Genomic DNA, 26,028 nt, shown 5'->3' on the forward strand with positions numbered 1-26,028 from the left:
AAATAAAAATGATATCAACACATTGTAATTAAGTTGAACCACTTGACTTATTTCCTACACTCCCCTTGGCTAAAAACACTCAGTGATCACACACTCTCCTAGCTAATGCAAAAGTAAATGAATGTCATTCTATTTTAAGGTAGGAGGCAGCAACTCTGAGATTAATCCATCTATCTAATCTAATTTGCAACTCTGGAACTTAACTTGATTAGACATTTAGTGAAGTCATATTGGTTGTACACATACTTTTACTCATTTGACTCATTTCTTGCTGGTCTTCAGCCTCACACACACCATGGGACATCCCCACAAATATACAATATGAACATTGAATGAATTCTGAAGCTCTGTTATATTTTGGTGCAAGTGCTGTATTTGCACATCAACTGCATTCAGCTCATAACAAATTCTTGTGGCGCCTAAGAGTCTGTGAGTCATACAAGATGGACAAACAAGGCAATGTGCCGGGCTGGCTGGCTGGCTTTGAAATTTCAATTACTGTAATGGAAGAATATTATGAGCTACTTCACTACGAAACGACCCCATTTACTGTAAACAGTGCTAAACTGTGTCCCCTGCAGCAGAAAACACAACAATCGTTTGAAACATAGAGAGACAACAGGACATGATATACATTTTATTACAAGAACAAAGGTTTTATATTGTACTTTAATGTACTTTATTGTTGAAATGGCAGATTTCAACTCTATGGAGGCTTGAGCATGTGAGGCCACTGTGCAAAGTGCTGTAACATTAAACTCCAACAGAGGGCATGAAAGAGCTTCAGAGCTCTATTTTAAAAACTGCAAATCTTTTCTGTTGCATCTGGATGAAAGAAAATATTATAATAGACTTTGATATAAAATACTAAAATCAGCTCAATCAGGCTAATCTTGTCCAAAAAGGATTCTATACTCATGTACTCATTGGTTCAGCGCACTCCCCTTGAGATCCATTACTTGGAATAATTCTATTTTTGCTACTTTCCAACACATTAAGAGGGAAACATTCAATCCAACACGAGATTGACCTACAATCGGATTGTTTGCAAAGAAAAACATGTCTGCAAATGTACCCAACCTGCAGAACGTAAACCACCAATGGACCGGAAGACTGGAAAGTACACAGAACCTTTCACAGGAACAATTTCTCACCGTGAGCAGGAAATACAAATTGATCCGGCTCAGTCTCTTAGTTGAGTCTATTTTCTCTTTATTACGACCCTTTAATAATGTAGGGTAAAGTTTAATGTGCGCTACAATCGATTCGTTTTCGGCGGAACCATTGATAGAAAACCCACGTTCCGAGCGAGCAGTGAGTACTGTGACACAGCTTGTCCCGTCATCCCCCATGCGTGTTCCGAGATCGGAAATGTATATTGGGGTTGATATTGTGTTATTGAATTATCTGGATGTAATGGAACTTAATTAATTTTTATCTTTACGTTTATTTTAGTGTGTTTGTACATGGTTTATTAAGATTTACGCACTAGTCACACGTATATCCAGGCCCGTTCTGATTGGTGAGATTCCAAGCAAAAAGGTAAGCTGGCCAATACAAAACACAGAGCAATCCACTGTTCGCCCAATAACCTCTAATACTCAATTTCAGTGGTTTGGCTGATCTCATACTGTTTTGTTCTGGTTAATTCAGCACAATTAACGACAGTGTATTTGGTTTAAAGAGACTAGACCCAGACATGGTGTATTCGATGTATTTCAAATTTCATACTGATGCCCCCTTGTTTGGTAAAACCTAATTTTTATTCTTTAATATGCATTTATTGTGGCTCACATACATGAAATGGTTCGAATTTTGATTTATTCTTTCTTGTAGTTGATCCCTGTCACTCTGAGCTGCCATGGACAGTATGGAGGAGAGACTGAGTGGTCTGTCCATCGCTCGACGGGCTCGTCCAGAGGAACCCACCTATCTGCTGGACGTGGCTCTGCAGCCGACTGGCCTACTGGCTGTGTCCTGCTCCGACTACACCATTCACCTACACAACAAGGACACTCTGAGCCCTGTAGGAGAGTATAGGGGTCACAGCGGGCCACTGTGTGGGGTCTCCTTCTCCCGCACCTCCCCTGATCTGCTGTTCTCTGGTTCTGCTGATGGGACGGTTCGGGTGTGGGACGTCCGTCGTCCTGGGACAGATGCAGTCCAGGTGTTCAGGAGCGACCCCTCCCACAACTACTGCAGCTTCGACCTGAGCTGTACTGGCCTGCTCCTCGCCGCCGGGACCGAGCAGGTGGATGAGGAGGACAGTTTCCTGATTTTCTGGGACACGAGGAAGACGGACGGTAAATTTATGGGCGTGTACTCGGAATCTCACAGCGATGACATCACACAGCTGTGCTTTCACCCACGGGACAAAGACCGCCTGGCGTCCAGTTCCACTGATGGTCTTGTCAATGTGTTTGACCTGAGTCAAGGCACGGAGGAGGAGGCGCTACAGGCCACCTGTAACAGCGGCTCCTCAGCCGGCTCGGTATGCTGGTCTGGGCCGGATTACACCCAGCTGCTGTGTCTGAGCCACGATGAGGGCCTTCACCTTTGGGATCTGGGCCAGCTGGAAACTGATGAGCCGCTTACAATCTTCAGCACCACCGACGCCCGCAACCTGACCCCACTGGCTGATGGGAGCGGTGTGGATTACCTGGTGGGGGGGAGCTGGCTGGAGAAGGCACAGAAGCTCCTGGTGGTCAGTGGGATGAACAACGGCGATCTCCATCTGATGGAATGTGACCACAAGGGGCTCCGTCTGCTGCGGAGCCTGGAGGGAGGACACACCTCCACGGTGCGTTGCTTCAAGTGGGACATGGAAGGGGAGGCCCTGGTCACCGGGGGAGAGGATGCTCAACTGCTGCTATGGCAACAAGGAGGGGAGGAGGTCACAACAGGGCAGAGGGAGAGCATGAAGAGTGAATCAGCACTGAAACTCAAATCCAGGCCACACAAAAATCATGGCTACCAAAGGGAGAAGAAGGAATCAACAACAGCAACCGAGTAAAATCTAACACAATGAATCAGATATTTGACTGCACTGATCTCATGCTTTGACATTTTATTCCAGAAAGAAAGAAAATTAAAATGGGATATTTTGTACTAGATGTTTTATTCAAAGATTATTTAATACTCATTTTTTGTTCCCATGTACTCAAATTGTTGTCCTTTCCTTCTCCCCATCTTATAGTAGATGAGGTCATCTAGTGGTGAGCCAGCTCAAGTGACACTTTGTTATTATGAAAGGAGAAGAAAACAATGGAGAGAATCTAAATGTTCTTAATCATACAGTATAACAGAGTTCCTTGAAGTAATTTAGAGACGGCAAGCGCTGAGGATCATGCTTGTTATATCTGGAATTAAAGATATTTGCTACAACTCTTATGCCAAACACAGGAAACACTAACATTTAAATATATTTGTTGATTAAGTGTTAAAAACGGTTTGTAACAACCTTCTTACTGCAGTTTATAATGCCAACCTGACTGGCAACAAGATAAACTCATTGATTGGATAAACAACTACAATACAGCAAATCTTTCAATAAATGAATAAAAAAGTTATTTGTGTAAGCACAAAGATATTTTTCTATCAAATTTGGAGATTATCAGTGAATATTTTTGTATGCATCTTAGTGCAAGTGCAGCCACAAAACATGTTGTGATGGTGTTTTAAACATGCATGTCCTAAAACAATAAAATGGTTTTAAAGTGTTACATTCACAGTGTTGTTCATTTGAATTATATGTGTTATAATTATAACATAGTATATGTAACATCAGCAATATAATGTTTTCATTGTATTGTGTATATGAATTAATGAAGACCAGGCCTTTTTGTGTGGAGTTTGCATGTTCCAATGAAGAGTAACAACCTCAGTTCCATTATTATTACAACATCAAGTTTACACACAGTATGCACATTTACATTGAAAGCTGCTGCTGGCAGGTGTTGTCTGACTGTCACCCTCATAAATGCTTATTCTTGAAACCCTATTTGTCTTATCTCTGATTTACTTATGATACAGATTTTACTTCAAAGTTTGATTGCACAGAATTTTAAATTATACTGAGTATAAAACCGTGAATGCAGGTTTTATCTCAAATTAATAGGTACAATTTCACTTTTGAAAAGTCTTCAGGGCCTACACAGGGTACAAAAAAGTTCTTAGTTGTAAAATACTGGAATGATTAAAGGAACTAAGCCTCCATTACTTAGATATATTGTGCATATAACAGCTTTATCTTTTACAAACATACGGACACGGCTAAAAGTCTTCGTACCCATAAAAAAAAATCACCATTTTCTCTAAAATAAATTGAAATTGGGGAAATTAACTGGCATTCACTATGCTCTGTTGCATATTTGAACCAAAATTTTCCTTTGGTTTTTAATGTAACATTTTATCGACCTGGACAAAATTATTGATACCCCGTAGAAGTGATACTATATCATTGGATTGTAGCGATACTAAATGTCAAGCTCTCTCTTTTCTTTAATTAGTTTTAGGCATCTTCAATCTTATAATCAGTCATTCAGCCTATTCAAATGGAGAAACGTTCCTCCTGTGCTGTCTGGGTTCAGTGTGCGGGACCCTTGACTCAATATTTTGTAGCTCCCATTTGAGCAATGAAGCTCTCTGAATTTAGCACTGAATGAGACTTCTCAGCTAATAGTTTGCCCCATTCTCAGGGTCATTATCCTGGTGGAAGAGCCCTGACCTGCGCCTGAGAGAGCTTTGACATTAGAATTTTTGACAATAGAATGCCTTGATAATCTTCTGGTTGTATTGTATTGATTCCAAAAGCAGCAAAGCAACCCCATATCTTAACTGATCCTCCTCCATGTTTCACAGTAGGGATGATATTACTTACAAAAGCTTCAATTTTGGTTTGTTCTCCCAGTTTTTCTCTCTCCTGGTTCTGCTTCCTTGGAGCACACACAGACAGGCTGAATAACTGAACATAAGACTCGATACAATTATTTATCTCTTCTAAGGGGTATCAATAATATTGTCCAGTCTGTATTCATTTGTTTTATAATTTAAAATAGAATGTTACATCGCAAGTCAAATGCAAGATGTCACACCTCTATTAAATATGGAATAAAGAAAAGTGGGTGCCAATTACTTTTGTCAGTTTCAACTTAATTAAGTACCCTAAAAATAGGCAAACTGCCTCGTAGTGTGCACTGTCACACAGCCAGACCAGCAAACAGTTTTTTTTTTATCTCCAGGCTATGAGACGTTTAAACTGAACAGCTTTACACAGATATTCCCTCATATTTGCACTGTAAACACATTCTTGCAGCGTACAACTCTATTTAATCACTGCACAGGCATTTCTAAATAGTTTACAGTTTTTATGAATTATATAGTTATAACTGTATTTACATTTTTCAACAGCCTAGTTTCTCATTTCGTTGAAAAAACGCTGATCACGGACATTATATTTTTAATGCACATTTTATTTTTACAAACACAGCAGAGTGGGTCGTGTCCCCCTGTCTCCCCCCCGTGCTTACGCCCCTGGACATACACTACCACTGTATTCATAGTGAACCCATTGTAGTTATGTAACTGCTGCTCCTGCTTCTCTCTCAAAAGTCGGTGCTTGCACTGAAACGCGCTGTTCCTCTACGAAACGGTGCCTCGGCATTGAGAAAGGTTTCGATTAGGAAACGAATCACTACACACTGAAGCTGCCATCGAACAAATAAAAGTAAAAAAAAAGTGTGAAAGTTTCGGGTAGGGCCTTGGACAGGTTTAGCCTCATTCCAGGGCGCCGCTCTGCTTTTCTGCACACATCTTTCCTCTTCCTCTCCACCAAACCCACACGATCCACAGCCTTCATTTCCCGTGCTGGTGATTGACGTGCGCTATCCACCAATCGCAACGGCTCATTTCACTCACGCCAGCCAATCGCCGTCGTACGTTGCCCCGAGGGCCGTGCAGCAGTTTAAGTTGCATCTGTGTTATGTGTGCCATGGTCTGAGCCTAGCAGTGTTGACAATAGGGTGAAAAAGAAACAACCCGAATTAAAAACGAGCAAAGAAAACAGCAAAACCCAGGGGCTCGGGGAAACTAAGCGCTTTCAATAGTAACGGGAATGTAACAGTGTTGATCTACTCGTTGTATATAGTCGTATTTTGTTATTAATGGGACTTTGAGGGTTATTCGGTTGCAAGGAAAAGGTACTCGTGGGTTTGGCTGTTTCAGGCCAAGATTTTCCTGCTGCTCCGCCGCTGCTTGGAAAGCTGTGCACCGAGCTGGAGGTTAGCCCGACACTTAACTGATAGATTCCCCCAAAACATAGGACATCTTCCCCGCCACCGTCTACGTTGTGAACCGCAGAGGATCAAGGTAAAGTACAACCAACGGAAGAGCTCACAGCGGGCTCGGCTCGGGACTCGGGACGGTGTGTGTGTCTCCCTCCCTGCCCTGGTCGGTGTGTCACAGTCTGAGCCTCAGCTAGCTAACGGTAGCAGCATTAGCACTGCCCCTGTATTTACATCTGGGATGATGGCTGATCGCCCGAGCCCGCCCAGGTAAAGTTCTCCAGCTAACACACGTGTTAAACTTTAATTTAATCCCTGTCAGTGTTTACATACCATACTAATTGTGTTTCATTTTGCAATATGTACAGATAGCTTGTGTCTCCAGTGAGCTAATGCTACATGTTCAACTTGATGCTAACCCGCGTTAGCCGTTGGTTAGCATTAACAGTAGGTGGCTAAATCAAACGTATTCCTCAGGGAATGCTTTGCAGATTTGACAAACCTCTGGATTCATTTAATGGAAATATCAGTGGAATGTTTTGGGGTTTGAAAGTCGGACATCTAGCTAACTGTGTTTGTGTTGAATGGAGTTGTTTATTCACACGTTACCGTGAAGCTAACGTAGACTGCTTGCTAACGGCTAGCTGCACTAATGTTAGTGAGGATGTCGCGCTGTCAAGTTTTTGAATGTTCTGCTGCTGCCAGGCCCGACATGACCAAGCTAACGACTCTGCTATCACCATGTAAAGCCTAATTCTGTAATCTGCGAATTCCTCACACTTCTCGATCGTTGTAAATTTGACAAACAGGGCTTTTGATTTGCGAGTTTACGGGATTTTTACTCGGAAATGTTGCTTTTCTCGCTAGATCATCGCTTGTTACATTCTAAAACAGGACCAACTCAGGTGCCAGATGTTGTATTAGGACCATAAAGTCTTTAAAATCCGTCCTAAAATGATAGAAAACTGAAATATAGACAAATACTCTTTTTCCAGCACACATCACATGATAGCAGGTTTAATTACAGATCTGTTGTAATTACTATCTTTAGATTAGGATTAGTGTGTAATCTTCAATAAAACGGGTTTCACATTTTGCTCTAATCAAACCATGGCGTGTTTATTTCAAAGGCTCTATTAAATCAAGTTTCCCACTTGTTCAACCTTGATTCTACATTTTAAATACCGAAACAGTATTGACAGTTAAAAACCCCCAACTTCCTCCATATTCTATATAAACGTGTAAACACAGAGAGGCCACATACATCTACGCATCGTACGTCTGTATCTGGAGAAGGGAAATCTTCTCTGTCCTTGTTGATGTTTGTGAAAGCGATATTATACTTGTGTAAACAGAAGAAGGCCACTTTGGAAGCAGCGGCTCTGAAACCTCCGTCTTCTGTCTCGCTCATTACACCTCGATGTCTCTTTATCTCACGTGTTTAAGTGTCTCGATCGCTCTTTAAAACCACTTTTTGAGACTATTTGTGATCAATCCACATGGGTTAGTTAGTCCAGATTGTATCGGTAACTGCGTAATATGTGGTGGTAATCTGAAAGTTGACTTGTTTTGCATTGAAACACAACATAGAACAATTTTGAATATCTGTCATTTATTACTGTATTTTCATGTGTAGACAAATATAGATTGAGCTTTGTGTATTGTGGGTATACACAGTCCTAACGACACTGTTGTGACATAAATGGAGTGGTAGGAACTTTGTAGTTGGTGAAAAACGTAACATCACTACCTACAACTCTTTGTTCTCGAGAAAATACCCAAACAAGCTCTTCTATCAGGAATCCGGCATTTAAATGTTTCACTTTTTGCCTTACTGACCTTTGACGTATCTTAATGGCCGCAGTGCACAGAGGCAAGGTGTGGTGCTTTCAACACGTCGGAGTATTTGTGTGTGTGAGGCAGTTTTGGTACCATCACGCTGGTTCATCTTCAAGGTGTTCCAAAGTCACTGTGTGTGTTGAGGGCAGGAATAAGCAACACAGCCCAGATGGAGATATCTTAACATCCAAAGTCCTCCGTGTTTATGGTGGTGGTGCCTCCTTCTTATCAGCTGTGTGTATGTGTGTGAAATTGCTGAGCTCACTTGTTCTTGACTGCGTGTGTGTGTGTGGTGTAAATCTGAGGAGTGAATCATACCAATTAGCTGTGCTGTCAGATTGAAGCGTTCAGTAGCAACAGGCAACTTTTCCAAGAAGCATGAAAGAAAATGAATTGATTTCTATTTTGCTCATCAATAATTTGTAATTAATTCAATCAATACTGTAGAACACTTGGGGGTTTTGTCTGTTTCATTTAATTACTTTGGACTTTGAAGAAATCGTGATCGTTTTTGTCATGATTGTTGACATTTTGTAGGTAAACTGCAAACTCCTAAGGACCCATCAGGGTGAGTTCATCTGCCTTTGTGCGATGGCCTTGGAACACTCTTAACTATACGACCATGACTCCAGCCTGCCGCAACCCGGCACAGGATGAGTTTGTATAGTGGATGAATGGATGGAACTTGGATAGAGTGATAGGGAAATTATAGATTTGTAGCATTTCTGTTTTTTCCATGAGCAGCTGGAGTTTAACATTTAGTCACGCCGTATCTTCTGGTGGTTCCTTGTTCCATTCAATGAAGCTCCCCAACCTGTGATGTGTCCGATGCGGGCATTAGCTTATTGGTCGACGAATCCAGGCTTTGAGGGCTGTTATTGAATCTCCAATCATTGTTTTCCTTTTCTTATGACTTTACAACAAGCTGATGATGATGACGATGATGATGGTGCAGCAATTGTGTGAACATCTCTACATATGTCCGCGCTGCTGTGTTAGAAGCTCAACAATGCAGTAGCAACCTATGACAACACGGTATCACTTAAATGTGTCAGAAATGTTTTCTCACCTGCAACAAACTACCGGAAAAGTGGATCAAGACCACTTTCTTTGGAGTTCACTTGTTTGGTGCGGACCCTTGAAATAGCATTTGTTTTGATTTTTCCTCAAGCTGTGTTGATTTACTCCCTCAACCAGGGACAAATTGTCCAGAGAGAGAAGTGACTAACATGTTCCGTTTCTTTATTTGCCCATACAGCGTAGTTAAAAACGTCTCGGTAACATGACGCTACACACTTGAGCTCCGATATGTAATCCCATCGCGGGCGTCGGAGATAAAGATGTTGCTTTGCAAAGCAGTACCTTACTTTGATTGTTGCTCTGCATTATAGCAGCGTAATCTCTTCTAGCTGTACAATTTCTGTTTAGCATATCTCTTAAGCTTATATTCTATATGTCAGATCATACACGTCTGTGCTGTGGCGATATTTCTGCTTTAAGCGGCCAGACCTTTTTACAAACTCTCGTATTGTACAAGCTAAGTCGAGAGGGTGTGGACCTCTTCCACCATTTAGGATAAGGAGCAGAATGAAAAGTGCCGTACACTAAAAGTACATGTTTTTTTACATTTAAAAAAACAAATAATAGCTCTTTCTGTTTTATGTCATTTTTGCGATTTAGATGCACTTAAATTTCTACTAGTAAAGTACAATCACGAGTTGTATTTATGGTCTATCCGTTCTCGCAGACAGCGTATACAATAAGGGCCACACATCAATCAGACCTATCCCATCACGTATCGTTATCTCATCAGCAAATACGGTATCGTACTTTCGACATACCGCGCTGCCACGTTCCTTATTTAGTTCAGCTTTCATGGGTACATCAGTTTCATCTAACCTTCCTTCGGTTCTCTAACCCTGTCGATCCTGTGTAGGGTCTCGGGGTCTGGAGCCTATCTCAGCAGGCCTTCCCATTTCTCTGCATTAATGTATTGTGATGTCAGGCTACACTTGTTTCCAAATGTTGCATCATAGTGTATTTCCTGTATGTATGGAGCAGTTCTAGCTAAGGGATGTGAACTGTGATTGTATCTACCTGTTCACACGGCAAAGACCGTTACCACCCAGACGTCAGATGAAGTATTCAGCCGTTCTCAGTTGTAGATGGCTGGGATTTGACTTTGGGGGTTCGCCAGTTCAGGCTACAAACCTCGATCCTTGATTATCTTATTTCCAGCCGTTGCCTTTTGTCTGCCCCGTGTGTGTGTTTTTGAACACGGCGGTGTGCGTTTGTTTTCGTCCCGCGCGTCAGCTCTTACGCTCTGCACCGCCACTGCCTTTGTTGACTTGTTGACTTCCTGTTGAGCAGTGGCTCCCTCCCTCCTTTTCCTTTCTTTCAGTCGCTTCCCTCCCCTCCCCTCCGCGCTCCTTCCTTCGCGTTCTGAAACCCCCACCCCTCATCCTCGAGCCCGTGTGGATGTGATCTGTTCTCTTATGTAAGAGGCACGGGAGGGGAACGGCTTTGTGCTTAGGTGCCATACGCCCAACCAGCCAGCCGCCGTCTCGCTTTTCCTCGTGTCTAACAGTGGCACTTGAGCCGTTTGCCATTAGCTCGCTAGAGAAACAGAACACCGGGGCAGAGAGAAAGCTAGAGAGTGGGTGGGGTACAGATGGTGGTAAATGGGGATTCCAGCGCCCCTTTGCACAGGTAGGTGACAACTTCTAATCAACCCTTTGGACACCTTTTAGGATTTCTTTAAAAAAGAAACCGTTCACTGAATTATTTTTAATTATTAAGGCAGCGAAAGCATCAAAGGACAGACTGCTCATCATCCAAAAAAAAATCCAGCGTTGCCGTTAGTGCTGCAGCTTCAGCAGCGTTGTCAAGGAGGCAGGCAGGAACGGAATTATCGGTCACAGACTAATCTTACCGGGATGAACGTTGAGATTTTATTATTCAGTATCTACTTGTTTTAAATGCATCGGAAAGAAGAAGAATCTGATTACGATCAACCCACCAGCCTCGTAACTCCAGGACGGTTTACAGGAATAGAAGGAATACTGTCAGATGGGTACAGTCGGCACAAGCGTGTACGTCAGAGAGCTCTACCCGTTGTGAGCCATGAGGAGATACTCTGCGTTTGCCTCCCCAGTGCTCTTAGGCAGCAGGGACAGACGCTCCGGTGTCAATTGTCAAGTTTTCTCTCGTGTTTACACCGAGGCTTTCTATCAGGATAATAGACTGGAACTCACTTTGTATGACATTTTAATAGTCTTGTGTGAAGATTTGAAAGGCAAAACTATTTCGGGAGCAAGCACTTTCCTTTATGTTGGGAGGAATTCTTGGACATTGTGACGGCCCCAGAGCGGGAGTTGTTCTAGTTCTTGTAGCTTCCTTCAGTCGCTATTAAATCCTCAAAACAAAATGACCAAATGCTTGATGCTGAACCAAGCTGCGCCGACAGTATAGGATCTTCAGAACATTGGCAGGTTGCTGGCCAAACCGGCTGCCGGAGAACGAAGCTCGGTGGATAAGATGGAGCAGGGGATGGATGTATTTTCCGGATCATTAACAGCCGCGTGTTTACGAAAGAATAAACAGAGCAATGTGACATAACTTATCAAGTCACAGAGATGTCATGATTTGGTGTGAATCTGTGTATGAATGTGTGTAGTATGAATAGAGAATGAATGGAACGGAATCTCTGCAGCTTAGTTCCTACGGCTTTAAATGTAGCTTGAAACTTAGATTGTGTACAGTGTGTGCGTTTGGGGAAAAATGTGGAGGATATTGTAATTGCTGGGTTTGTCTACGTTTTGGAACTGCACGGAAATGTTGAAGGGAAAAACCGGAAAAGTGGATTATCCCGTCCTGATGTTCACGTGTCTCTTGGTCGACTGTAGTGTGTCGGTTATGAATCGCGAGATGATTACGGTTAATGTATCCAAACTTTCCTACTTATGATTCCGTTGTCAAGACAAACTGATATTTTCTCAGTTGACAGTTTGCTTCTTTTCTTCTTTCTGATCATAATTCAGATCTGCAATATGAAGGACAATGTCAATGTAGAAGTTGACAATCATAGATCACCAGTTTGTAGATCCGGGTTTTTTTTAAGGGGCTTTATCTTGTATGAGCTATATGCATGAACAAACCGGCGTGTTAAACGCTCTTGCCGTCAACGCTGTCCTTATCCTCAGGCAGCTGAGTGAGTGCGTGCGTGCGTGTGTGTGTCCTGTGTTAATGTCCGAGCCCTGTTAGACATACTGTGTGTGACTTTGACAGATCAGCAGAGGACTCTGGGTACAGCCCTGCAGTGTCTCATCCCCATCTTATCTTATCTTACATAACAATGTTAGCTGGAGCTCTTAATTCATTCCTGCGTGTAACACAGCAGGGTCTCTTCAAAATGAGCCTGTAAAAGTTCCAGCACTCTTTGATTTAGTTTTGCACGCCCGCCAACATATATGATGATAGTGGAACGTCGTACACACTCGGGGCCATTTTATTAGAAAAGCCTCTTACTATCCAGTGGAACAGCCCCGCTATAAATCCTGCCTTTGTGAAGCTGATAATGCTCCATTTTTGTTTGTTTTGTTTGTCACAGTGCTATAGATTCAACTCTGTGGCCAAGTTGGTATTGCTGATATCGTAGCGCATTGTGCTAAAAGGTGTTTCGAATAGTTTGCCCCACCCTCATTTATGTGATTTTTTTTTTTTTTTTTTTTTTTTTTTTTGGTAGGACAAAATGGGAACACACAGCTGTGTTCTTCATCATTTTGTTCATTCTACTTCCATTATATCCGTCTCTCCGTTGTGAAGCTCTTTAGTTGAACAAAAACGGGAATATATAGTTGAATTCTTTATTCAGTTGCGGTCAAGCCACTCGATTCTAAAATCGGAATGTTAAAAGGTTAAAAATGGAACCCGGGGCACGAGTAAGTAGGTGGCGAGTGTGATTGTCTGTTCGCATCCATCATATCAGATTTGGGACATGTTGATCGGCCTCCTTACCGGCTTTGTGGTCAGTGTGGATGTCCCAGATCTCTTTCACGCAGTGCAAGACTTGCGTTAGACGGAGTTTGGCACACACCGTAAAGACACATTTACATGTTGGCCTTTTACCACCGTGTCGGCATGCGTGTTTTTGCATGCCGTGTGAGAATGTGTGTCTTTGTTTTGAATACAACTCCAGTTGATTGTGACGCAGTGTTCAAATTGTGTGGCAGGGATGTTAAGTTATTTGTTAGTTAGTTTGTGTCTGAATTTTTACTTTTCCAGGAGTTTTCAAGGAGAGCAATAAACTTGAATAATGAATTTGTTATGATCCAGATTTTGCTGGAATGCAGAATTTAACCTCCCTGCGTTCTTATATGAGGACAACACATTGTTCCTTCCCTATACTTTAAATAATAAAAAAAAGTAATTGTGCTTTACTGAAACCTGTTGTCCTCAGGTCTGGACATTGGTGTGTTTATACTTGTTAGATCCCACTTATCCCTGATCTCAGGAGGTTAATTCAATGCTTAGTGTGAGAATGTTGAAGCAGTTCTTCCCTAAACAGAAAAGTTATTTTTTTCCTCATCTCTGTTCTTCCCTGCGACAATTCCTCATTGGAACAATCCTGAAAGCTGCAGCGTGTAAACATTAGTCCTGTGAAGTGACCGACTTGTGTTGTGATTACGTCTGCACTCGCATTTTTTGTGCGGCCGTCTCTGGAGTTTGTTCAGTCGGAGCTTTGAGGCGTAATCGGCAGCGAACACACAGCAGCGCACGTTTCCTTCGCTTCCTTCCACTGTGGCCACATTACTGAGCAGTAGAACCGTCTCCATTGTTGTGGGTACGTTGTGTGTGTGTGTGTGTGTGTGTGTGTGCGTGTGTGTGTGTGTGTTACGGTTGGCTGGTTGTGCATTTGTGTACTGTAACCAGGCCTCGGCTCCGGCCTGGTTACAGTCATGCTGGGAGAATGAGGCTGCGTGCTTCCGCTGTGCAGGTTTTCTTGTGAAACTAATGGAAGATGGAAGCTGAATGATTAAGGAGCTAAACAAAAACCGCCAGAGGATGTTTTTCCTTTTCTGTCGCTGGCTAACTAGAAAGTTGTGGCTGTTTCAGGATTAAAGCCAAACTAGGATGCATGAATATTGCTGAATTGCACTCACTATGTTTACATACATGCTATTTAAATAACTGACCTAATCTAGGACTGTTGCTCGCCGTAAGCTTACATGAATTTATCGCCCTAATCAGTATAATCAATAGTTTGAGGTTGTACTCGCATCATGGGACACTTTATACAGTCCATATGTCTAAAGAAGGATCTGACCACCTTTACATGTTTAGTCCTGAAATGGTTAATACAGTAGCTGAGGAACAGACACAATTTGCGAGCCGATCTGTGCAATCAGTGAACTTGTGTTGCTCACTTTAAAATATTTCTCAATAATAAAGAGATCGATACTAAAGATGATCTGTTGGCCCTTCATTGTTGTGTTTTAGCTGAGGGATATAGTTTAGCAGGAATAAATGAAACTTCGGATGATTTTCCCTAAACTAAGTACACAAACATTCCTAGGGCCAAATTAAAGACGTGGAATTCCGGCAATTAGTAATTACAGTGTCTTTATTGGTATTGGCTTTCAAAACCCACATTGGTTGAACCTCCGTCTCAGTTCTGTAAACACGTCAGCACTCTGCGGGTTGGCGTGAACCGAGAGCTTCCTTAAAAGCACGTCTAATGAGGCTCAGCGTGAAGCTTTCCTGGGTCTTCAGTCAACCTGCAGCAGCATTTCTCACCCTCACATTAACCCGTTGTGTGTCTTGTCTCCCAGCAGGGCTATGTCCTCGGCAGCCGCCACATCTCCATCTGTGGACAAAGTGGACGGATTTTCACGGAAGTCTGTCAGGAAGGCCAAGCAGAAGCGGTCACAGAGTTCGTCCCAGTTCCGCTCTCAGGGCAAACCCATAGAGCTCACGCCCTTACCACTGCTCAAGGGTAAGAGAATACGTGTGTGTGTGTGTTTGTGTTATGGGTTGCGGGGTAAAACCCAAGCCTACATACAAAATGTATATTTTTGTTTGTATCCATATCAAAACCTACATCTATAGTGGTAAAATGTCCCGATACACAAAGTAACCTCCAAATACCACAACCCCACTCTGGCCCTTAGCTAGCTGCTGGTTGCTGTATCAGCCGGAGCGATGTCATGGATCTGAGGTGGTTGTTCAGTAGGCTGTGTAGTAAATTCTTCGCTGCCATTCCCCAGCACGCTGCGTTTGTGCCAGAATGTGCTGAAAGAGTATTTGCATTTTTACAGAAGTCAGAATTTCAGACAGGAAGCAGAGGTTGTTCATATCGGCAGCGTCAACAAAGGAGCGGCAATACAGTTTTACAATCACAATCTTATATGATGAGGACTTTGCTGTTAACCTCAACGCGAGCCTCCTCCTCCTCACCTTCCACCATGGGATGCAGGCCCTCCCTGACATTCCTCAGCATCTCCTTCCCAACCTTGCACCAGACTGTGTGGATTTTAGTCCTCAAGCTGTGTGTGGCATCAACTTTGTGCTCATATTTCTTGACTTTTAGGACTCCTCGAATATGAAAAAACAGACTATCTTTGCGTGACAGTTCCTCTAGTCAGTTTCACTCTGTAATACATCACATTGTGGGTGTGAAGTCACTCTTTTTGACACCTACAAAATATAGATATCTAGATTTGTTATTCGGTAAATAGACGCATCTTAACTCTTGTTGTCCGGGATCGGTGCCGACTGTTGTAGGAAGCAGAGGAAGATCCTGCTGCGTTTTGTCACATTAGCCTCACCTTTCCCCGCAGCCGGCCTGTTCACACGCAGCCTCACTGCCACTGTGATCGTCTGCTTTCTGTCTTGCTGAGCTGTTCTCCTCCCAGAACTGTCATCACATCTTTAACTCGCGTTGAGAAATCAGCGCAAAACTGCCGTATCCAATCACTGCGGTTCAAATCAAACTATTCCCCTGGCGCACGCTGTCAGGAGTCTGGTTAAACAGGCTTTGTGTGTGTGTGTGTGTGTGTGTGTGTGTGTGTGTGTGTGTGTGTGTGTGTGTGTGTGTGTGTGTGTGTGTGTGTGTGTGTGTGTGTGTGTGTGTGTGTGTGTGTGTGTGTGTGTGTGTGTGTGTGTGTGTGTGTGTGTGTGTGTGTGTGTGTGTGTGTGTGTGTGTGTGTGTGTGTGTGTGTGTGTGTGTGCTACATGCCTAGACAGGTTGATGGCAGGGCTGTGTGTCTGTCACTGAGAAGACGGGGACTGTGTTTCAGCAAGTGTGAACGATCTCACACCTTAATCTAACTCTTTGTAAATACGATGTTGTGATTTATGACTCACGATTTGGGTTTTAGGAATCACAAATCCGGCCTTAATGGCTCAAATATGAAGGAAAGGAGAATTTTCACCCGGGTTAGTGTTCACATGTTCTGGATTGTCGGTGAGGGGAAAGTGATGTGGGGATGTTGCGATCATCGGCACATGCCATGACCCCTTTTAGGAGCGTCAACACATCCTGTCCAACCACTTCCTGGTTCCCTCTCAGGTTGAGGCACTGCCCTGCTGCTTCCCAGGTGGGTGTGTCCCCTATCCTCAACAGGAAGGCCAGATGTCCTAAGCCTTTCATGCTGGTTTGGGGCTCAGATTTGACTCTTAAGAGCGTGCATGTTTCAGACACAACACTCATCTGGCCGCACTTTTTGCGCCGCATGTTTCATGTACGCACATCTGGCCCTGTGAGGTTAACGCGGAGGTGAGAGTGTGTGCAACAGTGTGAATATGAAGTGAACGTGTGAAAGTGAAGCAGGGAGGTGAGGGGGGGATGCATGTTCAGTCAATCGGGCACAGATGAAGCCGACGAATGTTAAAACTGAAGGCTGCGTCTGTTGTTTCATTAAACGGACTATTTTTCTATATAGCCATTCTGCTGCTGCATCATTCGTTTGTGGACAAAGTACAAGTGCTTTTGTTATCTGTAGGATGTGCGAGGAATAGCTGCCTAACCACATTTACACACACACTGTCCTCCGATGTTTTTGGAAGCAAGAAACCCGATTATTTGCCGAGTAAACGTGTTACTTTAAGTACGAGGGGACCGAGGGGGAGTTAGCTTACTCTGATTATGATGTTTTCCAATTTTCCAATCACATAATCTAGTTCTGTTCCTCAGAGTAAGTTCACGTTGATTTACGCTCATTTCAGTCCTATTACGGTGTTCACAATACATTCAGGTATTTGCGACTGCTCTGTCCAATGCTTATTAATCTGACGCACAATCATTCCACCTCATTCATGAAGCTTCTCTGATAATTACCACAACCATATTATGAATTTGGGCAAAGGCGATCTATGGCAGCTAGCGTACCTCGGCCTTGAGAAAAGAATTCTAACAATCTTGCGCATGAATTTATCATTAATCAACTTCAACGGGGAAATTAAAAATATTGCTGCTATTTAGGATTCAGAGAGAGTTGAGATGATTTATGGGATTATGGGGGATTTAGAAATCCTCTGGTCATAAATGTGCAGAAATCCTCTTTACCAGTCCGGTCATGGAGTGAGACAGAAACAATACAATGAACGATTAAAGGAAACAAGTTATCTTTGTAAGGTAAACTAAACACTTTCGAAACCAGCTCCTGTCAGGAAGTCGGCGGGGGCTGCGTTGGAAATCGCTCAGCCTGTAAACTTTTGCACACCGCCGTCCGCAAGAGTGTCCTTTTGTTCATCCGAAAGCTGATGAATTTCATTTCCGCAGCAGAGCATACCGTGGCCTTCCAGTGGTTGAGTGTCTCGTTCATTTGTCTGGATTTCCAGTCAGGAAACCCTCATCTGGTCACAAGACGAACATCCCTGCCCTTTTAAAAGACTCAAACCAAGTGGAAGGAGGAGGATTAGGTTCAACTAATCAACCGTCATAGACTAACAGTGCCGAACTCGGACGACCACAGCACATGTTCACCTCGCAAGGACTTAAACGCCATTAAGCTGGCAGGAAGATGAATATCAGACAATGCTTTATCGTATTAATTGTAGGAGAATATTATATACCGGCATTCAGAATTCATCTAATTGTGGTGTTCGGGTTCTTATTATTATTTTCTCCTTTTGTACCTGGTGCAATTTGAGACATTTTGCATTTGAGTGGGTTCACGGAAACTCTCAGAAAATCTTCCGTTCTATTTTAAATGGAATTTCCCGTTGTCTATAGGACACGCACTTTTAATTGATTTTATAATGAAAAGCCTAACTTGAGTCCCCAAAAGTTAATATAAGAGGAATCCCTACCCCAACTGTCAACCACGTGTCATGTTCTCAGGTGGCGGACCATTCCAATTTTCTCCAAAGCCCCCCTTCACACATGTACTTAAAGTTCCTCCTATTGTCCAGGACAGTTGTATGTGAAGAATGCACACATGAAGCAGAATGCAGGATAAGTTGTTGTGGAAATTGACCTCCTCAGACTCGACTAACTTTCCTGTCTCACTGCTCGTGACTCGACCCGTAACATGTTGACGACAAGCGGGGAGTTCATGAAGAAGCTATGTTATTGAAAGAAACGTCTGGAAATTGGAGCGGACCGATTGAGAGATCTGAAATATTTGGTCATATCGAAGGATCCGTTAGAAATTCAGTCCTTTTCAAAGCTTTCTGCATCACATCCTGTCGTATTATTCCTCCACATCGTCCTCTCCGTGTTGACACTTGGCCCTGGCAGCCTTTGGGTGACTTGCTGCTACCTAGCAGCTTCGAGGGAGGAGCGCACCCCCTGCCTGACCAGGAATTTCAAGTTTAAGTGAGAACAAGACTGTAGCAGCTGTTGCCCTTTACTTGGCTGCAAGTGTGTAAGGGGAAGATAAGGAACATTCCAGCAGCAGGTCGTCCTGCTCTGTCCTGCTATACATCTGTGGGAGAGGATCAAGACTCGACCCTCTCCCAGGGTTTCCCTCCACCGTTCTACAGCTGAGGTGCAGCGCCCAAGCTAACCCAAAGAGAAACACACACATTTTATTGTAAATTTGTAATGATAGATTGTTAAAGCGCAGCAGGGAGAGGAGTAGTTTGGGTGCTGCATCGGGTGTTCTCACAGATCCACACACCTGTACCTGATCTGGTGCTTCTCTTATTCAAAGACTCTATGAATGAGAGACATCATATTTATCTCTCTTGCTACAGGCCACAGGTAGCAAGAGAGGCACGTAAGGCGCCATGCTAGCTCTGTTTATATAAGAGCCATACCAACAGTTGTGAGCGCCGTCTCATTTCTGCGTGGTAGATAAAAAAAAAAAAAAAAAAAGTGTTTAAACATAGTTTTGAGTTCCCCTTTCCTGTTTTTACGCTCTCAATTATATTCTGGGTGCTTGGTTTATTTGCAGCCTGCGCTCATAGCCGTTGAATTGATGCACCTTAATTTATGTGGACTAGAGCCAAGTACCCTTTGGTGTTTCTACCTTCTCTTGCCAACTCTACCTGAACATTTTCCTCCTGATATTTCACCCCAGCTACCCATTACTCTTAATCCCCCCCCTCCTTCCTCTTCCTGCCCCACCCTTTAAAACTACACTTTGCAAGGGATACATCTGAAAAAAACACACACATAACTCTAATTATTGTATAATAAGACTCCATAATCGAGTATTTAAATCGCCTAAATGAAAATAAAAGCACCCTATGCAAATGCCGGACCCCTGAACTAATTGTTTTGGTGGGTTTGGAGACGTGAAGATGGGGCCGACAAACAACGCTCCCAAGTATAGTAGTAGGATAAAGTAGTTGTAACATGTACTAGTGTGTTTATGTTTGTTTTTAATGCAATGTCATACACTTCCTTTTTACAACATGTTGTAATGGACTGACGTTGTAGAACTGGACATACCGGCACATAAGTCATCATCACACACATAATCACATACTCCCCCCCCCCCCCCCCTCTTCTTCCTCCCTCCCTTCCCCCAGCAAATGTTTTCGTCTTCATCTCAAGTGAAGCTCCAGACGAAAGTAACAAGTGCCGCCCCGGTAACGCACAGTGGATTACATAAATCCCTTCATTGGCACTGGGACTCCTTCCCCTAGACGTTTTAGAGGAAGGTGAGGAGGGAGCCGTTTCCTTAAGGGGAGCCCCAGGCATCAGGATGACGCACACTACAGGAAGTTTCACAATAATAGCTGAAACATTGTAGTGCACAGCAGTTTTTAAAAGCTTGGAAGTAGGCGATAACAGTGGAATGAAAAGTTTCGACTTTTGTGTCTTGACAAACATCTAAACCTGACGTCTTAAGTAAAGCAGGTGGGATAACTTCACACACTCGTAGTTATTCCACGGTACTCTCACGTCATCGTTAAAGGTATTTAACATGCAAGAACACGCTCCCCGTTGATTAAGTGCCTGATGACACCGCCAGATTAGGGTTTTGTCTGGGAAAACATGGGTTCAGGAGTTGGCTCATAACTAAAAACTCCTTCTTTGTCACAGTTAGTGAGTTGGTTATGAGAAAGAGAAACAGTACGACTGGCGTTTGATAGGGTTGTGTTGCATTTGTCTTTTTTTTATTCCTCTGTATCTGTTTCACGCGTAATGACACTGAAGCAGAGTCTGAATTCTGCCACAAGCAGCCATCAATCTGCTTGTTGTGAGCAGCGTGACATTTGACCCCTCCAGGAACACGTGTTCCACAGGCTCTCAAGTAGTAGTAAAGCTTTAGTTTGAATCTAGAGCCACAAGTCAATTTAGGTTTCTGTGTCAAAAAGGGCAAATGACTCGTGTGAATTCCAGAAATAGCCGAGAGCTATTTGCCAGGCTGCTTTTGAGCAAGGCATTGAATCTCCCAGTAGCAGTTGTGAGTGTAAAAGCAGAGTGCTGTTTAAACGAAACATATGGTCGTTCAGTCAGCATGTTCTGAACAAATACTGAACAAAAAGCTGAGGACTTGAAATGCAGGAAGCATCGCCAGCTGCTGAAAAAGCTGAGATTTATGTTTTCCTACTGCTGTAACAAGTGCACGCATAGTTTTTTAAGTTTTCTCCAAACTAATAAACATCCATAGGCACAAGGGGAAGGCGAGAGAAATTGCCTGTTAGCGCCCCGGTAACTAGGAGAGTTGGCATAGCAACTAAACATCACTGCTGGCTGAGCTTTGTGGGAATTGTCAGCGTGGTTGGAATCACACTGCCTGGATGAAACCGCCCAACATATCACCCCAGTATACTGCAGTGCTATTCGAAATGTAGAGTAGAGATTAGATTTATGATCAGGAACATCCTGGGTATCTCTCTTAATCTTCCTCTCCTGGTCCGGCTCTCTATCCTGACACGTGCTCGCCTGTGAGGCTGCTTTATAAGTCTTTATCCCAACTGCGGTGATGCAAGAGCCCTCCTGACATCCAACTGGATACACCAGGGTGCAACCAGGGGTCAATTGTTCACATCCACCTTGTGTAGGAGGACTGATCGCTCTCTGGCTTCCCTTTTCCAAAGAAAGGAGCGGAAGGCCAGCTACTGGGATGTACAATGCTGCACGGCCCACCCCCGTCTCGCTCTCTGTGGTCTCCTCTGCTCTGTGTTTGGCCAATGAAGCCCCCCCCTACCGACACGCTGCATCTATCGCCCTCCCCTTAGGGAAACCCGATCCATGAGGTGTCTCTTTACATTTTTCCAGCCCCGTTCGCTACAAACAACCCACAACAGGAACGTGGGTCCTGTGAACTTCTGTGCTCCACATGTTTGACTCGAATCGGCTCAGTTTGCAACTTTCATGAATCTGTTTTTGTACCGTCGGTGCCCAGCAGAGATCAGGAATCCTGGTGAAGTGAGTGATAGCGTTCATGTATGTGTGTATTGGTATGCATGCTAGCGAGCACAGGGGCACTGAGTGTTATAGTTAGCCTTTGCTGTCAAGGGCTGCTGGTTCTACCACCCAGCCCTCCCCGGCATGTCTATGTGTGAGGCAGATAGAAAGGTAGACTTCAAACGGAAAGGGGATGGTAACACAAGAGGAGTGTTTTTTACTGGATGAGTGAAGAATGGAAAGTTGAAAGTACTGTGTTTGATCCTTTGGCTGCACAGCGGTTAGCATTGTCGGCCCATGTTCGAACCCTTTTACGACCGATTCGGGCCTTTCTCTGTGATGTTTGCATGTCTCGCTGCCTCCCATGTTTCTTTCCGGTGCAAACGACATGAATGTTGGGTGTTGAATTATTGCTACACTGGAAGCTTTTGGAGAAAATACTGAATTGTAATTGGTCACTAATGAATTGATTGTCTTTGCACAGTAGCTTAGTCGTTTCTGGTAACATTGGTAACACATTTGCGTTGGAATCTCTCTTTCAAACTGCGATTGCTTCATAAAAACCAATTAGATTTCGTCCTCGATGGTCTCAGGAGGAGGAGGAGTTGTTGCTGTGCTGTGGCTTCCCTTCACTGATAACTAATAATAGTGAGAATACAAATGTTAGTTAGTAGGTCAGCCCCGTCAGTGGTGTTTGGTTTGTAGTAGAGACAGTGTTGACATTCAGGGAGGCAGATCCACTCCCTAACAGTAGAGATTAGCACGTGTTGATAGTTGGCACGTCTTTTCTGACACAACACAAACAGACACGTGCACACACATCATTTGGCTACGATGGTCCGACAGGGCGAGGTTGCGAGTGAAGCGCCGAGGTGACGGACAGGTAGTTGCTGGGGTTATGTTTGGTTGCGTTGTGTCGGGTGATGCTCCCTCGCCACAAGAATGCCAGCTATGCGAGTCCTGTTCCGCTTACCTGGGCTCATAAACACTCTGTCCGTCTGTCTGGATTCATTCTGGCTGATGCGCTCAATCTGCAGCTACTTGCGACCTGTCAGACCACTGTCTTACTTAAGGAAACTTTGACATGACACCTCAGCTGTCACACAGCGTAAACCTGTGACCTTTCAGTTATGCGTGGGTCTCCGCAACCAGCGCTGAGCAACACGGCGCTGTAGACCGACGTCTTACAAGTGACGCACACAATTAGCTTACATTTATGAACAAAACAGGGCAAAAATGATGAAATAACAGGAAGAAGAAGATTATTTGTACGTATATCAAAGTAATTCATGTCTAACAGAGACAGGAAAGATAGAGAGAGAATGTTTTGGTATCCGAGTTAAACCTGAAATCACGACAACTGCGTAATAACACAACATCTCAGTACTTCACATTCCTTCTACATTGCAGCCATTTCACAGCAGGTGATTGCAAGCAAATGGACGATTGGTATCAAGTAGCACATCATTTATGGTCAAAGATGGATGTATGTCTTAGTGTTTATTGCTTAGCTTTGGACCGGTGGGAAAAGAATGTAAAGAAACAAGTAGATTGTACATTATCCTTTTTAAGACCCGGCGAACATTGCGTGACCCACATGATGACCTAATACATTTTCATTGGTTGTTATCTAGTAGGCGATTCTGGTTATCTGGCACGAGCCGGGGCTGCTTATTGACAAAACACATAAAAAGCCACACTACCAGTGAGTATAAAGTTGCCAAATGGTCGGAACGGGTTGTTGCTGTCTTTGTGTTCGGCAGCCCACAGATACTAGAGTGAGATAAGAATTTGCTTTTTGCTATCTATGCTTCGCAGGCTTATCAGTATCACATTTACATATAGCATTAGCTACCTAGCACTGTGAGTGTATTAGAAGACAATTAGAAACAATGTCACACGGGTCGTTTATTGAGAGTCATCAAGACGCCATGCATATTGGCCCGGGTGGGAATGGAACCCTAATGCTTGAAGGGCTCGTTCTTCTGTGTAACATGGTTTACACATCAAGTTGCAGAGGAATGTGACTCCAACTGTTAAGCGCGTGGCTACTTCCAAGCTGTACTAAACTCATTTGCTTTATTGCGTCTGATCTCAAAGCTACTCTATAATAATAATATTGTAGGATCGCAAGGTACGGCCCCGCCACGCAAGACTACGTTCTTGTCAGTTGGCGACTGCAAGTGGAAAGAGTGTGAGGCGACACCCACAGTAGTCTGGATAATGAGTTTGGGAGTGAAAAGCCCACATTGGAGTTTTCACAGTGTATTAAAGAAGCTGGTTGTCCAGACCTGGTCTAAAATCGCTGATGTTTATGTAGCTGAGATGAGATGCCAGCTGTGATTGTAAAGCATGTTGTCTTTTGTGCCGCTGCGTTTAGCATAAAGCTAAATTTAACGGCAAACAAGTTCTCCGAAGAACAGCCTGGCACGCTCGTCCGCCTCTGTTTGTTTGTGTGACAGCCAGAGCGTGAATCGCGTGGCTGCCTGACAGCATATTCGGGAGTTGCGAGTTCAGGTTTTGTAAACGATGAGCTTGAGACGTTCTGTTAACGTTTAAAGTGTGTTTGGGAAGCCTATTAAAAAGAGAGACGCTGCTTTAAATGTGTTCATGTTAGTGAGGATGGGACATGAAGATGATGCAGCAAGAGATGAAGATTCAGTACCGAAGAAAAACACACATTATGACACGGAGAGGGTTTTTAGGACGTTTCGGAGCAGACCATGGTGTTCTTAAAGTTTGCACAAAGAAGGAAACCTGGAATCGCAGGGATTCTATTCCACCTCCATGAAACTGGGTCAGTCACCAGTGAATATTGCGATGTACATCAAATATCGCCAATGGATAGAAAAATCGGATTAATACCTTTTTGCCCTTCTCGTCCGTCCCTGCCATCACTGATTTTAAAAAATCTACCCGATTGAACCGTAGCACGCGTAAACACTGTTGTGTGTGTACCCGGTGTTAACAGCCACGCCTGGCACACATGAATACATTCAAACGAGTTATCCCGCTGATATAATTCCAAACATCAAATCGACCACAAACCTTGTGTGAGAGCTTCTAACAGGTGGAGCGGTCCCGTTGATTTTGCTAGTTCATATTTGCGACTATTCTAAAAAAACGGTTCTGATCGGAACAGTCACATGGCCGCTTTGTTTGAGGTCACACCTGATTGAACACGCCAAAGTGAAATTCAATGAATGAAATGAATTTGACAAGTTGTTCCTCTTACCTTTTATACTTGGGTCTTTAACACTTTATAGTCTGTGTATAGTTTTATACTGGACAGAGTCTATGGAGTAGATAAAGTCGAGGCAGCCCTTTCCTCTATCACATGCAGTCAAATGGCTCCTTTCACAATTTAATAGCGCAGTTTACCATAAAACCAGATTGTGTTTTGTGTGGGCTTGTTAATATTGATCTATAGAAACAGATAGAAAGAGATTACTAGTCCAAAAACACACATTAAACAAAACTCCATCCTCCTTCACATTAAACCGCTCGACCACTTTGACTCAGGGTTTTGGACTTGAGTGCAGTATTGAGTTGTTTTGCTGCTCCATTGCACTTTATTTAAGGGGAGTATTTGCATTTTTGCGTTGCCTCTGTACCTTCCACTGCCTGACTGTGATGTCGGTTACAGTAGCACAGAGCAAAGTTTCTCCAGCACAACGGTACGTGTTAATGATTGACGCCACTCTGCCGCCTCACAGGGACATGGAACATAAGAGATTGTGTAGTGAGGTTGTGTAGTGTTGCTTGTATTTGGCCGCTGTATCCATTCTGGACTTCTTTAGGACCAAATACATGTCAGAAACAGTTTTGATAGGATCTCCTTTTTTGTCACTCTGAGGCAATAAAGTCTCTCAGCTGTTGCATCAGTTTTAGCAAACTAGGACCGGTCTAGTTCAGGATGTGGTGTCATGCATCTTGTTTCATTTTGCATTTTCTCTTTCATTTCCCTGTTCTAGTCTGGGAAAAAAGGTTTTAGAAGGGTTCCAAGGGTTCAGAAGGGCTTTTCTATGTTTCAAGGGATGTGAAACCTAGAAAAGCAGCAAGTCCTTCTTTGCTGAATTGCTATTTTTATCATAGAAGTAG

At 43.5% G+C, this 26,028-nt stretch overlaps 2 protein-coding genes across 7 annotated transcripts in view; both read left to right on the forward strand.

The window, feature by feature from the left end:
- The first annotated feature begins 1,109 nt into the window (after positions 1 to 1,109).
- On the forward strand, positions 1,110 to 3,740 carry wdr89 (WD repeat domain 89). 2 transcript variants are annotated; one of them, XM_076146766.1, is made up of 2 exons: positions 1,110 to 1,314; positions 1,837 to 3,740. In XM_076146766.1, exon 2 carries the CDS (start codon positions 1,862 to 1,864, stop codon positions 3,011 to 3,013), a length of 1,152 nt encoding a protein of 383 aa, XP_076002881.1. In that variant the 5' UTR covers positions 1,110 to 1,314; positions 1,837 to 1,861; the 3' UTR covers positions 3,014 to 3,740. The 2 variants fall into 2 exon arrangements, with proteins under 2 accessions (XP_076002881.1, XP_076002880.1); XM_076146765.1 differs by lacking the exon at positions 1,110 to 1,314 and adding an exon at positions 1,321 to 1,542 and having other exon boundaries at positions 1,837 to 3,739.
- A 2,225-nt stretch (positions 3,741 to 5,965) lies between these two features.
- Positions 5,966 to 26,028, forward strand: part of ppp2r5eb (protein phosphatase 2, regulatory subunit B', epsilon isoform b) — a 36,242-nt gene continuing 16,179 nt past the window's right edge. The window contains exons 1-2 of one of the 5 annotated variants that reach the window (XM_076146661.1): positions 5,966 to 6,366; positions 14,951 to 15,114. In XM_076146661.1, the coding sequence (XP_076002776.1) occupies positions 14,958 to 15,114 (157 nt within the window). In that variant the 5' untranslated portion in view covers positions 5,966 to 6,366; positions 14,951 to 14,957. The other 4 variants (XM_076146662.1, XM_076146659.1, XM_076146660.1 and 1 more) reach the window with 4 other exon arrangements.

The sequence above is a fragment of the Genypterus blacodes genome, unplaced genomic scaffold, assembly GCF_046128005.1.
Source record: "Genypterus blacodes isolate CSIRO-AG114 ecotype Tasmania unplaced genomic scaffold, CSIRO-AGI_Gbla_v1 ptg000033l_1, whole genome shotgun sequence".
Classification (NCBI taxonomy): domain Eukaryota; kingdom Metazoa; phylum Chordata; class Actinopteri; order Ophidiiformes; family Ophidiidae; genus Genypterus; species Genypterus blacodes.

Coding starts and splice junctions, on each gene's coding strand:
- wdr89 (XM_076146766.1), top strand. CDS start 1,862: ATGGACAGTATGGAGGAGAGACTGAGTGGTCTGTCCATCGCTCGACGG.